At 49.6% G+C, this 14,959-nt stretch overlaps 1 protein-coding gene across 3 annotated transcripts in view; it reads right to left on the bottom strand.

Moving 5' to 3' along the window:
- The window catches only part of CACNA1H (calcium voltage-gated channel subunit alpha1 H), a 398,455-nt gene that overhangs the window by 49,026 nt on the left and 334,470 nt on the right, over window positions 1-14,959 (bottom strand). For all 3 annotated transcript variants that reach the window (XM_081169320.1, XM_081169322.1, XM_081169321.1), the window contains exons 16-21: window positions 14,079-14,287; window positions 10,322-10,759; window positions 9,156-9,256; window positions 8,488-8,611; window positions 7,469-7,537; window positions 5,808-5,992 (exon numbers count right to left, since the gene is read on the bottom strand). In XM_081169320.1, coding sequence (XP_081025446.1) covers window positions 5,808-5,992; window positions 7,469-7,537; window positions 8,488-8,611; window positions 9,156-9,256; window positions 10,322-10,759; window positions 14,079-14,287 — 1,126 coding nt within the window. The remainder of the gene's footprint in view (window positions 1-5,807; window positions 5,993-7,468; window positions 7,538-8,487; window positions 8,612-9,155; window positions 9,257-10,321; window positions 10,760-14,078; window positions 14,288-14,959) is intronic.

Genomic DNA, 14,959 nt, shown 5'->3' with positions numbered 1-14,959 from the left:
TTCAAATATATAAAAGGATGTCACATAGAGGAGGGAGAAAGGTTGTTTTCTGCTGCTCCAGAGAAGCGGACACGGAGCAATGGATCCAAACTACAAGAAAGAAGATTCCACCTAAACATTAGGAAGAACTTCCTGACAGTAAGAGCTGTTTGACAGTGGAATTTGCTGCCAAGGAGTGTGGTGGAGTCTCCTACTTTGGAGGTCTTTAAGCAGAGGCTTGACAACCATATGTCAGGTGTTCTCTGATGGTGTTTCCTGCTTGGCAGGGGGTTGGACTCGATGGCCCTTGTGGTCTCTTCCAACCCTATGATTCTATGATTCTATGATTCTAAGACCACTTAAAACAGTTATGGCGTCTCCCAAAGGATCCTGGGAAGCATAGTTTTGTTAAAGGTGCTGAGAGTTGTTAGGAGATGCCAGAGTGCATCAGTCCCTCTTGCCAGGAAACTGTAGTTCTAACAACTCTCAGCACCCTTAACAGACTACAGCTCCCAGGATTCAGGACCGCAATACCTCAAGGACCACCTCTTTCTATATGAATCTACCTGGACCCTGAGATCATCTTCTGGGCCCTCCTTCGTGTGCCTCTTCCTCGAGAGGTCCAGAGGGTGGCAACACAAGAACGGGGCCTTCTCTGCAGTGGCTCCCCATCTGTGGAATGCTCTCCCCAGGGAAGTTCGCCTGGCGCCTTCATTATACACCTTTAGGCACCAGGCAAAAACCTTCCTTTTTAACCAGGCCTTTGGTTCATCTGTTTGACATCCTATACCAGGCTTCCACAAACCTGGCCCTCCAGATGTTTTGAGACTACAATTCCCATCATCCCTGATCACTGGTCCTGTTAGCTAGGGTTCATGGGAGTTGTAGGCCAAAAACATCTGGAGGGCCGAAGTTGAGGAAGCCTATCCTATACCCTTTTAAAATGTGGTTCTTTTCTTGGGGAGGGGGATGTTTGTTATTGGATTATTGGTTTGATTTTATACACTGTGATCTTTTTTGTGAACCGCCCTGAGACCTCCAGGTATAGGGCGGTATATAAATTCAATAAATGAAACGATTCTTTAGCAGAAGCCATAACCATAGCATGGCACTGCTTTGAAAGTACAGTGTCACCAGGATAAGAAAAAGAACAGTCCTGCCTTGATGTGTTGGTGCTGACCTTTAAACCCTAAACAGCCTCAGTCCAGTATACCTGAAGGAGCGTCTCCACCCACATCGTTCAGCCTGGATACTGAGGTCCAGCACCGAGGGCCTTCTGGCGGTTCCCTCACTGTGAGAAGCTAAGTTACAGGGAACCAGGCAGAGGGCCTTCTTGGCAGTGGCACCCGGCCTGTGGAACACCCTCCCACCAGATGTCAAAGAGAAAAACAACTACCAGACTTTTAGAAGACATCTGAAGGCAGCCCTGTTTAGGGAAGCTTTTAATGTTTAATAGGTTATTGTATTTTAATATTCTGTTGAAGCTGCCCAGAGTGGCTGGGGAAATCCAGCCAGATGGGTGGGGTATAAATAAATTATTATTATTATTATTATTATTATTATTATTATTATTATTATTATTATTATTATCATTATTATCATTATTATCATTATCATTATCATCCCAGTAGTGATGTATGGAAGTGAGAGCTGGACCATAAAGAAGGCTGATCGCCAAAGAATTGATGCTTTTGAATTATGGTGCTGGAGGAGACTCTTGAGAGTCCCATGGACTGTAAGAAGATCAAACCTATCCATTCTTAAGGAAATCAGCCCTGAGTGCTCACTGGAAGGACAGATCCTGAAGCTGAGGCTGCAATACTTTGGCCACCTCATGAGAAGAGAAGACTCCCTGGAAAAGACCCTGATGTTGGGAAAGATGGAGGGCACAAGGAGAAGGGGATGACAGAGGACGAGATGGTTGGACAGTGTTCTCAAAGCTACCAGCATGAGTTTGACTAAACTGCGGGAGGCAGTGGAAGACAGGAGTGCCTGGCGTGCTCTGGTCCATGGGGTCGGACACGACTAAACGACTAAACAACAACAACATTATTATTATTGATGTGGAACCACAGACCCAAGCAGAGAGCAGACAAGAATTCCCCAAGCGAGTGATCTTCCTCCCTCCCCAGGCTTATGGCTCAACAGTTAACCGAAACACACATTTCCTTTTGCTCCACTTCAGACACTGGAAGTGTCATCTGACTGTAGCTCTTGCCAAGATGCTAAATTGCTGCTCGGTGGGATTGAGCGGGAAGCGTCAGCTCAGAGTTCCCGAAGCGTTCCCCGCTGTGGTTCAAATGCAAATCCTGCTCAGAGGCAATGTGATTCCTCACCTGTTATCTCTGTCCTCCCCCCTTCGCCCCCAGTGCTCCATGGCTGACATGCCACATGCTGGGGTCATGTCCTCCCCTCCCGGAACAACTGTGAGGTTCTGCAATTTGACATGTCATTTAGATGACGGGGCCGCCGGCCCGATATGCGCGTCTCTGAGAAAAATGCAAGCAAGGAGAAAGCGTTTATCGTGCGAGGCTGATAATGCTCAGTGCTCCAAACATGTCCAACCTTTCTGCTTGCACGGGAAGGTTAATTGTATGGATGGTGGGGTGGTGGAGGGGAACTTGAATCTGGTTTCTCTGCAGGAACATGTGCTCATCGAGCCGCAAAGAAGAGCATTTGCTCAGGTCTCTGGGGTGGGCAGGATTGCATTTGCATGGTTAAAGCTAGTGTGCTGGCTGCGCTCCTTCCTTGAGAATCTAACCTCAAGGTTAGATTACTGTCATGGCTTATACATAGGGCTGCCTCTGAAGATGGTTCAGAAACTTCAGCTGGTGTAGAATTCAGCGGCCAAGTTGCTCACTGAAGCAAGACAGTTTGAGCATATTACACCGATCCTGGTCCGACTGCCCTGGCTACCAATTAGTTTCCAGGCCCAATTCAAAGTGTTGTTTTTGACCTATAAAGCCTTAAACAGCTCAGGACTGCAATACCTCAGGACTGCCCTGAAGAAGAAGAGTTTGGATTTGATATCCCGCTTTATCACTACCCTAAGGAGTCTCAAAGCGGCTAGCAACCTCCTTTCCCTTCCTCCCCCACAACAAACACTCTGTGAGGTGAGTGGGGCTGAGAGACTTCAGAGAAGTGTGACTGGCCCAAGGTCACCCAGCAGCTGCATGTGGAGGAGCGGAGACGTGAACCCGGTTCACCAGATTACGAGACTACCGCTCTTAACCACTACACCACACTGGCTCATCTTCTGAGATCATCTTCTGAGGCCCTCCTTTGTGCGCCTACTCCTCGAGAGGTCCGGAAGGTAGCAACACCAGAACGGGGCCTTCTCTGCAGTGGCTCCCCGTCTGTGGAATGCTCTCCCCAGGGAAGTTCGCCTGGCGCCTTCATTATACACTTTAGGCACCAGGCAAAAACGTTCCTTTTTAACCAGGCTTTTGGTTCATCTGTTTGACACCCTATACCAGGCTTCCACAACCTCAGCCCCCCAGATGTTTCGAGACTACAATTCCCACATCCAGATGTTTTGAGACTACAATTCCCATCATCCCTGACCACTGGTCCTGCTAGCCAGGGATCATGGGAGTTGTAGACCAAACACATCTGGAGGGCCAAAGTTGAGGAAGCCTGTCCTATACCTATTGCAATTATCGGTACGGTTTTAATATATTTTATATATAATTTTAATTCTATCAATATTCAACTTTTTTTTAAAATGGTTGTTTTTTTCTATGTTTTCAGTGGTTCTTGTTTTTAATCGTAAGCTGTCCCATCAGGGGAGACGACAGGGTATAAAGAATATACTCAAATATAAATCCATTGTAAGAATGTAAGAAATCCATTGTAAGAATGTAAGAAGAGCTTGCGGGATCAGGCCAATGGCCAATTTAGTCTAGCATCCTGTTCCCACAGGGACCAACCAGATTCCCAAGGGAAACCTGAATTCAGGATTCGAACACAAGACGTATCTCCCCTCCTGCGGTTTTTAGCAACTGTTACTCAGAAACATTGCTGCCTCCATGTTTAGAGGGAGTGCTGAGCCATTGAGGCTAGTAGCCATCGATACCCCTATTCATGAATTTGTCTAAGTCTCTTTCGAAGTCTGTGTCCGTCGCTGCCCTCCTGAGGGGGCCAGTTCCACAGATTAACAATGCGCCGCATGTAGAAGTCTCTAGTTCAATCCTTCCTGAATCTTTTAGCGTCCAAGAGTTCTAGTGTTTTGCGAGAGGGATGAAAGCTTATCTCTATCCACTTTCTCCATGCCATCCATAAATTGATAAATTTCTATCATGTCGCCTCGTAACTCGCTTTTTCTCTAAGCTGGAAAGTCCCACACACTGCAGCTTTTTCTAATAGGGGAGTCTCTATATTTCCCTCAATCGCAGTGGTTGCCCTTTGGAGAACCTTTTCTGCTTTAGAAGATAAACAGTGAAGCACACGGTGCTTTTCCTTGACAGCTGTGCCGATGCTTTGCTCAAGACAGTTTGGAAATGATGGATGACCCAGAATGTGCCAACCTGGCTTTTGGGAACGTGCCTTATACTGAGCTGGTATTGTCTACACTGACTGGCAGCAGCTGTCCAGGGTTTCAGGCAGAGGACAATCCCCTGCCCTACCTGGAGTCTGGGATGGAGCCCAGGACTGGGAAAGCAGATCTTACACACCATGGAGTAACTGCTCTTCTCCAAAGATGCAGGAAGATGCCTTAAGGCAAGCCAGATTTTGCGGTCCACTGAGTCCAGTTTGTCTGCTCCCCAGAGTTTCAGGCAGGACAGATGCCCAGCCCAAACCTAGAGATGCTGAACCCGGGACCACCTGGATGGAAAGCGGATGCTCTGACCATCAGGTACGGACCCAAACAATGCCTTGATGGGCTTCCGGGTCTCCAAAAGAAGAGTAGTCTATCTGGTGCTGTTGGACACAAACTCCCATCGTCCCTGACCTCTGGCCATGCTGGCAGGGCTGGCCGGGAGCCACAGTCTAAGACAGGGTCAGCAAGGCTTATTAGCCATGGGCCGGATCACTCCCACGGATGACCTCCACTGAAAATCGCGTCTGCGCATGTCCATGGCGCAGGAAATCGCTTCTGCACATGCCCAGACACCGAAAATCGCACCTGCGCAGAAGCGTTTTTTGGCATCTGGGCATGTGCAGAAGCGATTTCCGGTATCTGTGCATGTGCAGATGCGATTTCTGGCACCGCTCGGCGAGTCCCCGCACCGCACTGCGCCGGTTTAGTGTAGCGCAGTTGGGACTTGCCAAGCAGATGGCTCGGTTCGGGGATGGCTCGTGGGCCGGTAAAATGGTCTTTGTGGGCTGGATCTGGCCCATGGGTTGCACGTTGCTGACCCCTGGTCTAAGAGCACCATGTTGGTTCCTCTTGTGGCTAAAGATTGGAAACATGGCTTAGAACGCCCCCTCCAAAACCACACTAGGTGTAATGCACATGTCCCAAGATTGGTCTCCCCATTTTCTTCTTATTGAAAGGCACTCTTGGCACGGGGCTGCAAACTCCATTCGCAAGCCTCCATGTACAGAAGCAGTCTACCACACACAAAAAAGTTGCTAGATATCATGTCTCGAGAGCAGGCTTCCTGGATGTTCATTTAGATGGGCTTCTGGACTATCCAGGATAACTCTTCTTGTTTTCTTAAATTTGCTCGCAATTCTGGGAGAGGAAGTGTCTAATCTTTTCTCCCTGGGGCAATGCTTGAGATCAAAACGGTCCCTTTGACACACTGATTTCCCCCTTCTCCCCATCATGAGTGGGAAATCAGTTAGCCCTAACAGGAGCTTCTGCAGAGGGGAAAGGAAAATACCGTAAGGGTCTTAAAGTACGCAGCAGCCGAAGTACGCGAAGGATCCCCAGGATCTTAGCCCCGCCTGCCGACGCCATGGAAACGATGATGTCGATGATAGACACGAAGACGAGGATTCCGTCCAGGACGTTCCAGCTGCTCTGGAGATAGGTGTTTTCCCCGGAGAAAAAGCCAAGGGCCACGACCTGAAGGCAGAGAAGATGGTGAGGCTTAAGAATCCTAAATAATAGCTTGGCTGATTCTCCCATCGTACAGAATCTTGGTACATCGGAAGCTTTCTGATAGGGACTCCTTTCGGGCAAATGGGGCACTGCCCTAACATCCTCAGTCTAACCTCAGCCAGACCTTGCATGCCTACCTTCTTCCTTGCAACCCATCCAGGTAACAGGAGCAGGCCGGCAGTAAATCACACTGTGCACATTGGAGAAAGCTCTTCATTAGCAAGAACGGTATCTGCACATAGCTGGAGGAGTGTCAGGTCTAATGAGCACAGCAGCTCATCCCTGGTCGGTCTTGACCCATGGATCTGTTGCTGAGACTGAAAGTCCCTGCTTCCCCACCGCCATCTAAGTTCCTTCCTCTGCAGGGTTTCCCCCCAAGCAATCAGAGACTGCGCCTGTGTGAAGCCAACCCTCTCCTCTGCCCTTTTCATGCCTCTTCTGGTTCTGGGAGACAAGCGGGGAGGGGAGCTTGTTGCAGCAGGAGGGGGAGACACTTGTGGCTCTTTGCCATCCAGACTCATCTCTTGGCCTCCCTCCTCTCCTGCTTCTGCCTCTGATTTTGGACTTCTCTCTGCCACAGATTCCCCTCGCTCGCTGAGTGCTGTGACCTTCCAACATCTCATCTTCTCAGTCTTCTCCCTCTCTGACCACTCATTGTCTTCCCACCACCAATCCCCAGTGGTAGACTAAGATGTTAGATTCCTTCCTTAAGAACTGACAACACTTTACAGAGGAAAACTGAACGAAACAGCGTATAATTTGAGGAGGAAGGAATGGAGAGGGTTTTCTTTCTTTCAGCCTTGTACAGGGCAGGAAGACATTCAGCTCAATATACACAGGGGAAACTCCCTCAGGTCCACATAGCCAATCGGACCATGTTCTACCTCATCAAAGATCATGCCATTATGTTTGGTTGCTAAGCAACCTCTTTTTTTTAATTGCAACATAATGACCATTACTAACAAAGGTAATAGATTTCAGGACTATGCCACTTCAGACTGTAGTGGGCTCATATTTTTGAAATCCCCCCTCATGCATCAGCATCACTCTCACCTGACTGGAATAGCTCAGTTGGTAGAGCATGAGACTCTTAATCTTAGTGTTGTGAGTTCGAGCCCCACATTGGGCAAAATATTCCTCCACTGCAGGGGGTTGGACTAGATGACCATTGTGGTCCCTCGCAGCTTTACAATTCTATGATCCTTTGTGCTGGATTATGCCCTGCAGGGAGGGATATTTACCTCTTTGCCACAAGGCAGCATATTTAACAGAAATATGAAATCTCTCTTCATAAGCTAAAGTGGTGCACACTACAATTCTACAATTCTACATTCTGCGTAATGGGTAGATTGCCTTTCACTGTACATGCATATAGCGGAAATAAGACCAGGACCAAGCTCTGATGGTTTCTTTTCTGCATGCCTCCTGGTTCAGCTTTACCTTGACCATCATCTCGGCGACAAAGATGGCAGTGAAAATGTAGTTGGAGATGCTCAAGAATATCCGCTCCTGTAAAATAATAATAATAATGGAGGGAGGGAGAAAAGGTATGAGCGAGTGGGCAGACTGCTCAATCCACAATGCCATGTGGTTACACTCAGGGCAGATATATATACAGTGGTACCTCGGTTCTCGAACATAATCTGTTCCAGAAGACCGTTCGATTTCCAAAACGTTCAAAAACCAAGGCTCAAAGGGCTAGCTACAAGTTCAATGGAGAAAATAGAAAAACACATAGCGGAAGCCATTCGACTTCCAAGGCATATTTGAAAATGGAAACATTTACTTCCGGGTTTTTGGCGTTTGGGTCCCAAAATGTTCAGCTTCTGAGATGCTCGAAAACCAAGGTGCTAGGTTGGCAGGAGCAGGGACTGAGCAACGGGAGCTCACCTCGTCGCGGGGATTCGAACTGCCGACCTTCTGATCGGCAAGCCCTAGGCTCTGTGGTTTAACCCACAGAGCCACCCGCGTCCTTTCCACTTTTCCTTAGGATGCCCCTATTTTCATTGGAGAAATGTTGGAGGGTATGGAGTTATCTGACTCCAGAGCTGTCTGAAAGCAATCTTGTATAGGGAAGTTGTTGTTGTTGTTTTAATTTAAAAAAATAATGTTTTATTATGTTTTTCTATATGTTGGAAGCTGCCCAGAGTGGCTGGGGCAACGCAGTAAGATGCATGGGGTATAAATAGTAAAATGATCATTATGGAATGGGATGTTCCTATTTACATTGGATAAATGTCAGAGGATATGCAGGAATGGGCAGGGATCATGGTGCTCATATGTTGTTGGGCTCCAACTCCCATTGTTCCCAGCCAGCATGACCCAATGGTCAGGGATGATGGGACTTGTAGTCAATCACATGACCCTTCTCCCTCCTTCCGCTTAAAGTTTGCAGGCTGCAAAGTAAGTGGTTCTTAGCATCCGATCTCCCAGCGATTGGGGCACTTTCTGGTGCTCACCGTGCTATTGGGGTCGATATCCGGCCTCTCCAGCGCGATGGTGATGCAGTTGAGGAAGATGAAGACGAGAACGATGTGGTCAAACATCTTGTGCGCGATGACCTTCTGGCAGTTGGCCCGAAGCCTTGAAGACGAGAGCACAACTGCTTACCACTCTTGTTGTTTCCGAGCACAATTCAAAGTGTTGGTGCTGACCTTTAAAGCCCTAAACGGCCTCGGTCCAGTATACCTGAAGGAGCGTCTCCACCCCCATTGTTCTACCCGGACACTGAGGTCCAGCGCCGAGGGCTTTATGGCGGTTCCCTCACTGCGAGAAGTGAGGTTACAGGGAACCAGACAGAGGGCCTTCTTGGTAGTGGCACCCGCCCTGTGGAACACTCTCCCACCAGATGTCAAAGAGAACAACAACTACCAGACTTTTAGAAGACATTTGCCTTTTAATGAACTGATGTAGTTTCATATTATGTACCTTTTATAGGGGGTTAGCCATTGGTAGTTAGAGCAGGCTCAATGAAATTAATGAAGATGACTAACTTATGTCCGCCAATTTCAATGAACTTAATGGGGATAGTGTCTGATTATGGTCGCTGGACTGTAAATAAGTTATATCTGGATTTGGAGCAGGGGGAGGAGAGGAGATTCTCCCATCCCTGCTGAGGCGCTCTTACCGATTCTGAGGTGAAAACAAATAGAGTGACCAGTCCTCATGAGTCTTGCACCACTCTGGCTTGTAGGGCTCCAGGGCCTTACGAATCCTATAGCAGTAACTCTGGATGGAAAACAAGACTTTTATTATATCATTCCTTTAAGCGGCCTGGAGCTCTTTGGAGGAAAGGCAGGATATAAATGAAACGAGAAAATAAGGCATTTCCCAATCTTTCACATTTGACGCCCACTTTCTTGAGCAAAGGGTGCCAGCTGTCAGCTGAGCTGGGCATTGGCTGAAGGCCCCAAGGGCTCAGAAGGACCCCTTCATTGACCTGATCCAGTCGAACGGCCCATCTCCAACCCTCCCGCCTGGACCCCACATGGCTGTTTTGGTGTGGGTCCTGAATCTATGCAGACCAGGCTGTGGATCAATGAAGTCTATAGATCTATAAAGACTACATCAGGGTGGTCCAACTCTTCATACCAGGTGGGCTGTGACAGTACTTTGACATGGAGGTAAAGGTAAAGGATCCCTGGACAATTAGGTCCAGTCAAAGCGACTATGGGGATGTGATGCTCATCTTGCTTTCAGGCCGAGGGAGCCGGTGCTTGTCCACAGACAGCTTTCCAGGTCATGTGGTCAGCATGAATAAACTGCTTCTGGTGCAACAGGACACCATAACGAGAGCCAGAGTGCACGGAAACACCATTTACCTTCCCACTGCAATGGTACCCATTTATCTACTCGCACTGGTGTGCTTTCGAACTGCTAGGTTGGCAGAAGCTGGGACGGAGCAACGGGAGCTCACCCCATCGCAGGGATTCAAACCGCCGACCTTCCGACTGGCAAGCCCAAGAGGCTCAGTGGTTTAGACATGGAGGGGGATTGGCAAGGCCAGATCCTGATTAGCCTTGCAAATGTGGTAGCAGTTTTATTGTTGCACGATTGGGGTATGAATGAAATAAGCCAGCCATTCTCAACCTGGGGTCCTCAGATATTGTTGGACTACAACTCCCATCATCTCTAGGTGGGCAGGACTAGTGGTCAAGGATGGTAGGATTTGTAGTTCAACAACCTTTGGGGACCTCGGGTTGTAAGTAAATAATAAAATAGACCCCCCTGTGTACATTAAGGGTCACTGGCGAGTCAGTAGGTGCTGCCTTCCGTTCGCCGGTTCTGACTTACGTCCTCCATGTCGTCATCGTAGTCAAGCGTGTCGTCCTTGTGCCCATCTACGTGCAGGTAGAACTCGCTGGGCACGTGGAGCATCTTGCCATTGCAGTCCTGGTACTCGGCGGGCAACATTGCCACAGGGCTGATGTTCAAGGGGTGGTGGCGCACCCCGGGGACATGGAGGAGTTCAGGCATCTCCAGGGCACCTCTGCAGTCCAGAGACTCTGCCCGGCGGTGCAAGGGGGGCCGGCTGACGGCGCTTAGCTTGGCATCCTCCGCCTCATCGTCGGTGCTGCCTTTTCCTTCCCCCGAGAGCAGGGACTCGCGCTCCCCGCATTGACTCTTCTTCTTCAGGCTGGGAGCCCGCCCGAGGCTGTTCCAGCTGGACCGGCGGCTGCCCCAGTTGCTGCTGGTGCCCCAGTTGGCGCAGGGCGAGCTGCGGAGGCTGGACTGAGAGAGGGCGGGGAGCAGGTCAGAGCTGCCAGAAGAAAGGGCTGGGGAGCCTGGCATTCTCCAGGCGGACTCCAGCACCCATCAGCTCCTCCTAGCATGGACAGGGATTACCGTATTTTTCGCTCTATAAGACACACTTTCCCCCTCCTAAAAAGTAAGGTGAAATGTGTGTGCGTCTTATGGAGTGAATGCAGGCTGCACAGCTAAGCCAGAAGCCAGGACAGCGAGAGGGATCACTGCGCAGCGCTCCCTCTTGCTGTTCTAGCTTCTGGCTTAGCCGTGTGAAGCCTCTTCAGGGCACAGGGAGCCTTCATCTCGCTGCCCTGAGGAGGCTTTGCGCGGCTATCCCTGGCTTTTGTGGGAGGTAGGGGAAGGGACAGAGGGCAGCCCCTCAGCCCCTTCCCCCACCTCATGCAAAAGCCCACAAGAGCTGCGCTCCTTTTAAAAGCCGCGTGGAGCGTGTGTGCGGCTCTTGGGGGCTTTTCCCAGAGGAGGGAGAAGGGCAGCCCTTCTCCCTCCTTGGGGAAAAGCCTGCAAGTGCCACACACACACTCCTCGCGGCTCGTGAAAGGGAGCGCTGAGCAGAGCCTGGGATCATAGAATCATAGAATCATAGAGTTGGAAGAGACCACAAGGGCCATCGAGTCCAACCCCCTGCCAAGCAGGAAACACCATCAGAGCACTCCTGACATATGGTTGTCAAGCCTCTGCTTAAAGACCTCCAAAGTAGGAGACTCCACCACACTCCTTGGCAGCAAATTCCACTGTCGAACAGCTCTTACTGTCAGGAAGTTCTTCCTAATGTTTAGGTGGAATCTTCTTTCTTGTAGTTTGCATCCATTGCTCCGTGTCCGCTTCTCTGGAGCAGCAGAAAACAACCTTTCTCCCTCCTCTATGTGACATCCTTTTATATATTTGAACATGGCTATCATATCACCCCTTAACCTCGTCTTCTCCAGGCTAAACATGCCCAGCTCCCTTAGCCGTTCCTCATAAGGCATCATTTCCAGGCCTTTGACCATTTTGGTTGCCCTCCTCTGGACACGTTCCAGTTTGTCAGTGTCCTTCTTGAATTGTGGTGCCCAGAACTGGACACAGTACTCCAGGTGAGGTCTGACCAGAGCAGAATACAGTGGCACTATTACTTCCCTTGATCTAGATGCTATACTCCTATTGATGCAGCCCAGAATTGCATTGGCTTTTTTAGCTGCCGCGTCACACTGTTGGGATGCATACAGACTCTGCTCAGCGCTCCCTTTAAAGAATATTTTTTTCTTGCATTCCTCCTCTAAAAACTAGGTGCGTCTTATGGAGCGAAAAATACGGTATGTGCGTCCGGTGATAGATGGAGGGTCACAGTTTCCCCACCCCCGGCCAGAAGAAGGCAAGCAGCCCAGGGCAGGGCAGGGGATGCCATCATGGCAAGTAGCCAACGACAACCTGGCTGTGAGCCATGGACGATAAGGCTATTCCACGGAGGGAAAGGTTGTTGGCCACTAGTCATGATGTCGATGGTCCACCTCTGAAGGCCAGCTTCTGGGTGTGACAACTGGGAAGAGCGCAGTTGTGCTCAGGCTTGCTGCTTGGCCACATCCTGTGGAAACAGGGTGGAAGGAAGAAATTAAGAACAGGCTGCAGGATCAGGCCAGTGGCCCATCTTGTCCAGCATCCTGTTCTCACAGTGGCCAGCCAGATGTCTCTTCTGGGAAACCTGCAAGTACAAGATCCGTCTCCTCTTCTGTGGTTTGCAGAAGCTGGTTTTCAGAAGTATTGCTTGCTCCAACTGCATAGCATAGACACCAGGGTTAGTAGCCATTCATAGACGTGCCCTCCATAGGTCTGGCTTCCTAAACCCTACAGTTAGCTGGCTTATCAATGACAGGATGTCTGTGCTTTTGTGAATGACTACAGCTAATGATGTAGTGATGTCTTTTTCTGCTTTTCCATCCCCCCCCCGACTTCCCTGTTCACAACCTCCCCACCTGCTGAGTTCTACAAGGGCAAGAGCATATCGCACCGATCCTGACCCTACCGCACTGGCTGCCAATTAGCTTCTGGGCCCAATTCAAAGTGCTGGTTTTCACCTACAAAGCCTTAAACGGCTTGGGACTGACCACGATACCTCAAGGACCGCCTCTTCCCATATGAACCGACTCAGACCCTGCAATCATTCTCTGAGGCCCTTCTTCATTTGCCTCCTCCATGTGAGGTCCAGAGGATGGCAATGCAAGAACAGGCCTTCTCTGTGGTGGCTCCCTGTGGAATGCTTTCCCCAGGGAGCCTCACCTGGCGCCTTTATGATACATCTTTAGGCGCCAGGAGAAAACGTGCCTCTTCAACCAGGTCTTTGGCTAACTGATATCCTATAGCCTTTTAAACGTGTCTTTGGGAAGGGGAATGTATTGTTTTTGCTGTTTTGTTTTTAATTATCTCCTTGTGTTTTCATCTTATGATGAATGGGTGGTGGTCTATAAATCTAATAGGTAAAGGTAAAGGGACCCCTGACCATCAGGTCCAGTCGTGACCGACTCTGGGATTGCGGCACTCATCTCACTTTATTGGCCGAGGGAGCCAGCATACAGTTTCCGGGTCATGTGGCCAGCATGACTAAGCCGCTTCTGGTGAACCAGAGCAGCACACAAAAATGCCGTTTACCTTCCCGCTGGAGCGGTACCTATTTATCTACTTGCACTTTGATGTGCTTTCAAACTGCTAGGTTGGCAGGAGCAGGGACCGAGCAATGGGAGCTCACCCCGTCACGGGGATTCAAACCGCCTACCTTCTGATTAGCAAGTCCTAGGCTCTGTGGTTTAACCCAGAGCACCACCCGCGTCCCTATAAATCTAATAAAAATAGCTAAATAAAACGCTGACACTGAGGAGAAGGTGGTGGAAGCCAACAGGTGCAGTCGGTGTTGGTTGTAAGTTAGAAGACAGGGGGGTGCTGGCAGAGGGCAATCTGAGCTTGGTGGGGCAGTGCCCCATTTGCCATAAAGGACCAGCCTCAACTGGGTAAAATTTACATTCATTGCTCCACCCACTTTTGCTCTGACTCCGCCCACCACTTGCTTGCAGCCCCTGGACAGCTGCCCAGAAGGAAATTTGGCCCCTCTGCTGAAAAACGTTCCCCACCACAGGTATAGCTCTGTTCTGTGTCACCATCCAGCAAACCTCCCTCCAGGTTGGTGGATATGAGGAGAGGCAATCAATCAATCAAAAACTGGGGCCCCGGAGTACTTTGTGTGCCCAGTTGCAAAGTAGCCTTCACCCGCCCTGCTCTGCCCAAATGTTAGCTACCAGCAACACTTGTAAAATACCAAGGACTTTTGGTCGAAGCTCAGCGGGTCGATCGAGGCGTTGCTCCCTCTTCTGGAGTCCGCAAAGGGGTAGACAGCGTCCATGTGTGGGGAACACTTTGGGGTGGGCATGGGCGTGGCAGCAGTGCGCATGATGATCGGCGGGGGCATGCTCCCCTTGCCCTCCAGGTGGCCATTGGGGGTGACGGCGAGAGAGTACATCTTCAGCTCTGGAAGATGGAAAAAGCTCTTGTCAAGGGCATGGACAGAGCGGCCAAATTCTCAGCAGGTGCCTCAGTACGACAGCTGCTGGGGATGTACAATGCTATTCTGACTTATAGCTGGATACTTGAAACACATGGACCAAAAGCGGCATTGAAAACTTTCTCAATTGGATTGCCCCACCCTAAAAGAGAACCACCAAGGATCTAGACATCATGAAGATCTGACGTTCTTTTCCTCGCAGAGTGCTTTTCTCCAATGACAGCTAATGCCTTCACCAGCAATCAATGGCGGAAGCAAACAGGTTCCCATTTCCCAACGGATCTGTGTTTGTAATTTGAATCAGCTGGAGAACAGAACTCATCATGTCCTGAAATGTCCTCTGTAGGACTTTTAATTTTTCATTGCTTTGTCGGCTGCTTGGTTTTGTGATACACAATCACATTTTGCCTGTACAGTGGAACCTCGGTTGTCGAACGTAATCCGTTCCAGAAGACCGTTCGACTTCTGAAACGTTTGACAACCGAGGTGCAATTGCCGGTCGGCAAAATCCATTGAAAAAATGGAGAAACACGCCTCGACTTCTGAGGCACGTTCGAAAATGGAAGCATTCACTTCTGGGTTGTTGGCATTTGAAAGCTGAAATGTTTGACTTCCAAAGCGTTTGACAACCGAGGTTC

This window comes from Podarcis bocagei, assembly GCF_964188305.1.
Source record: "Podarcis bocagei genome assembly, chromosome: 14".
Lineage (NCBI taxonomy): Eukaryota > Metazoa > Chordata > Lepidosauria > Squamata > Lacertidae > Podarcis > Podarcis bocagei.
The sequence above is the reverse complement of the archived record's forward strand: the minus strand, read 5'-3'. Positions and strand labels throughout refer to the sequence as shown.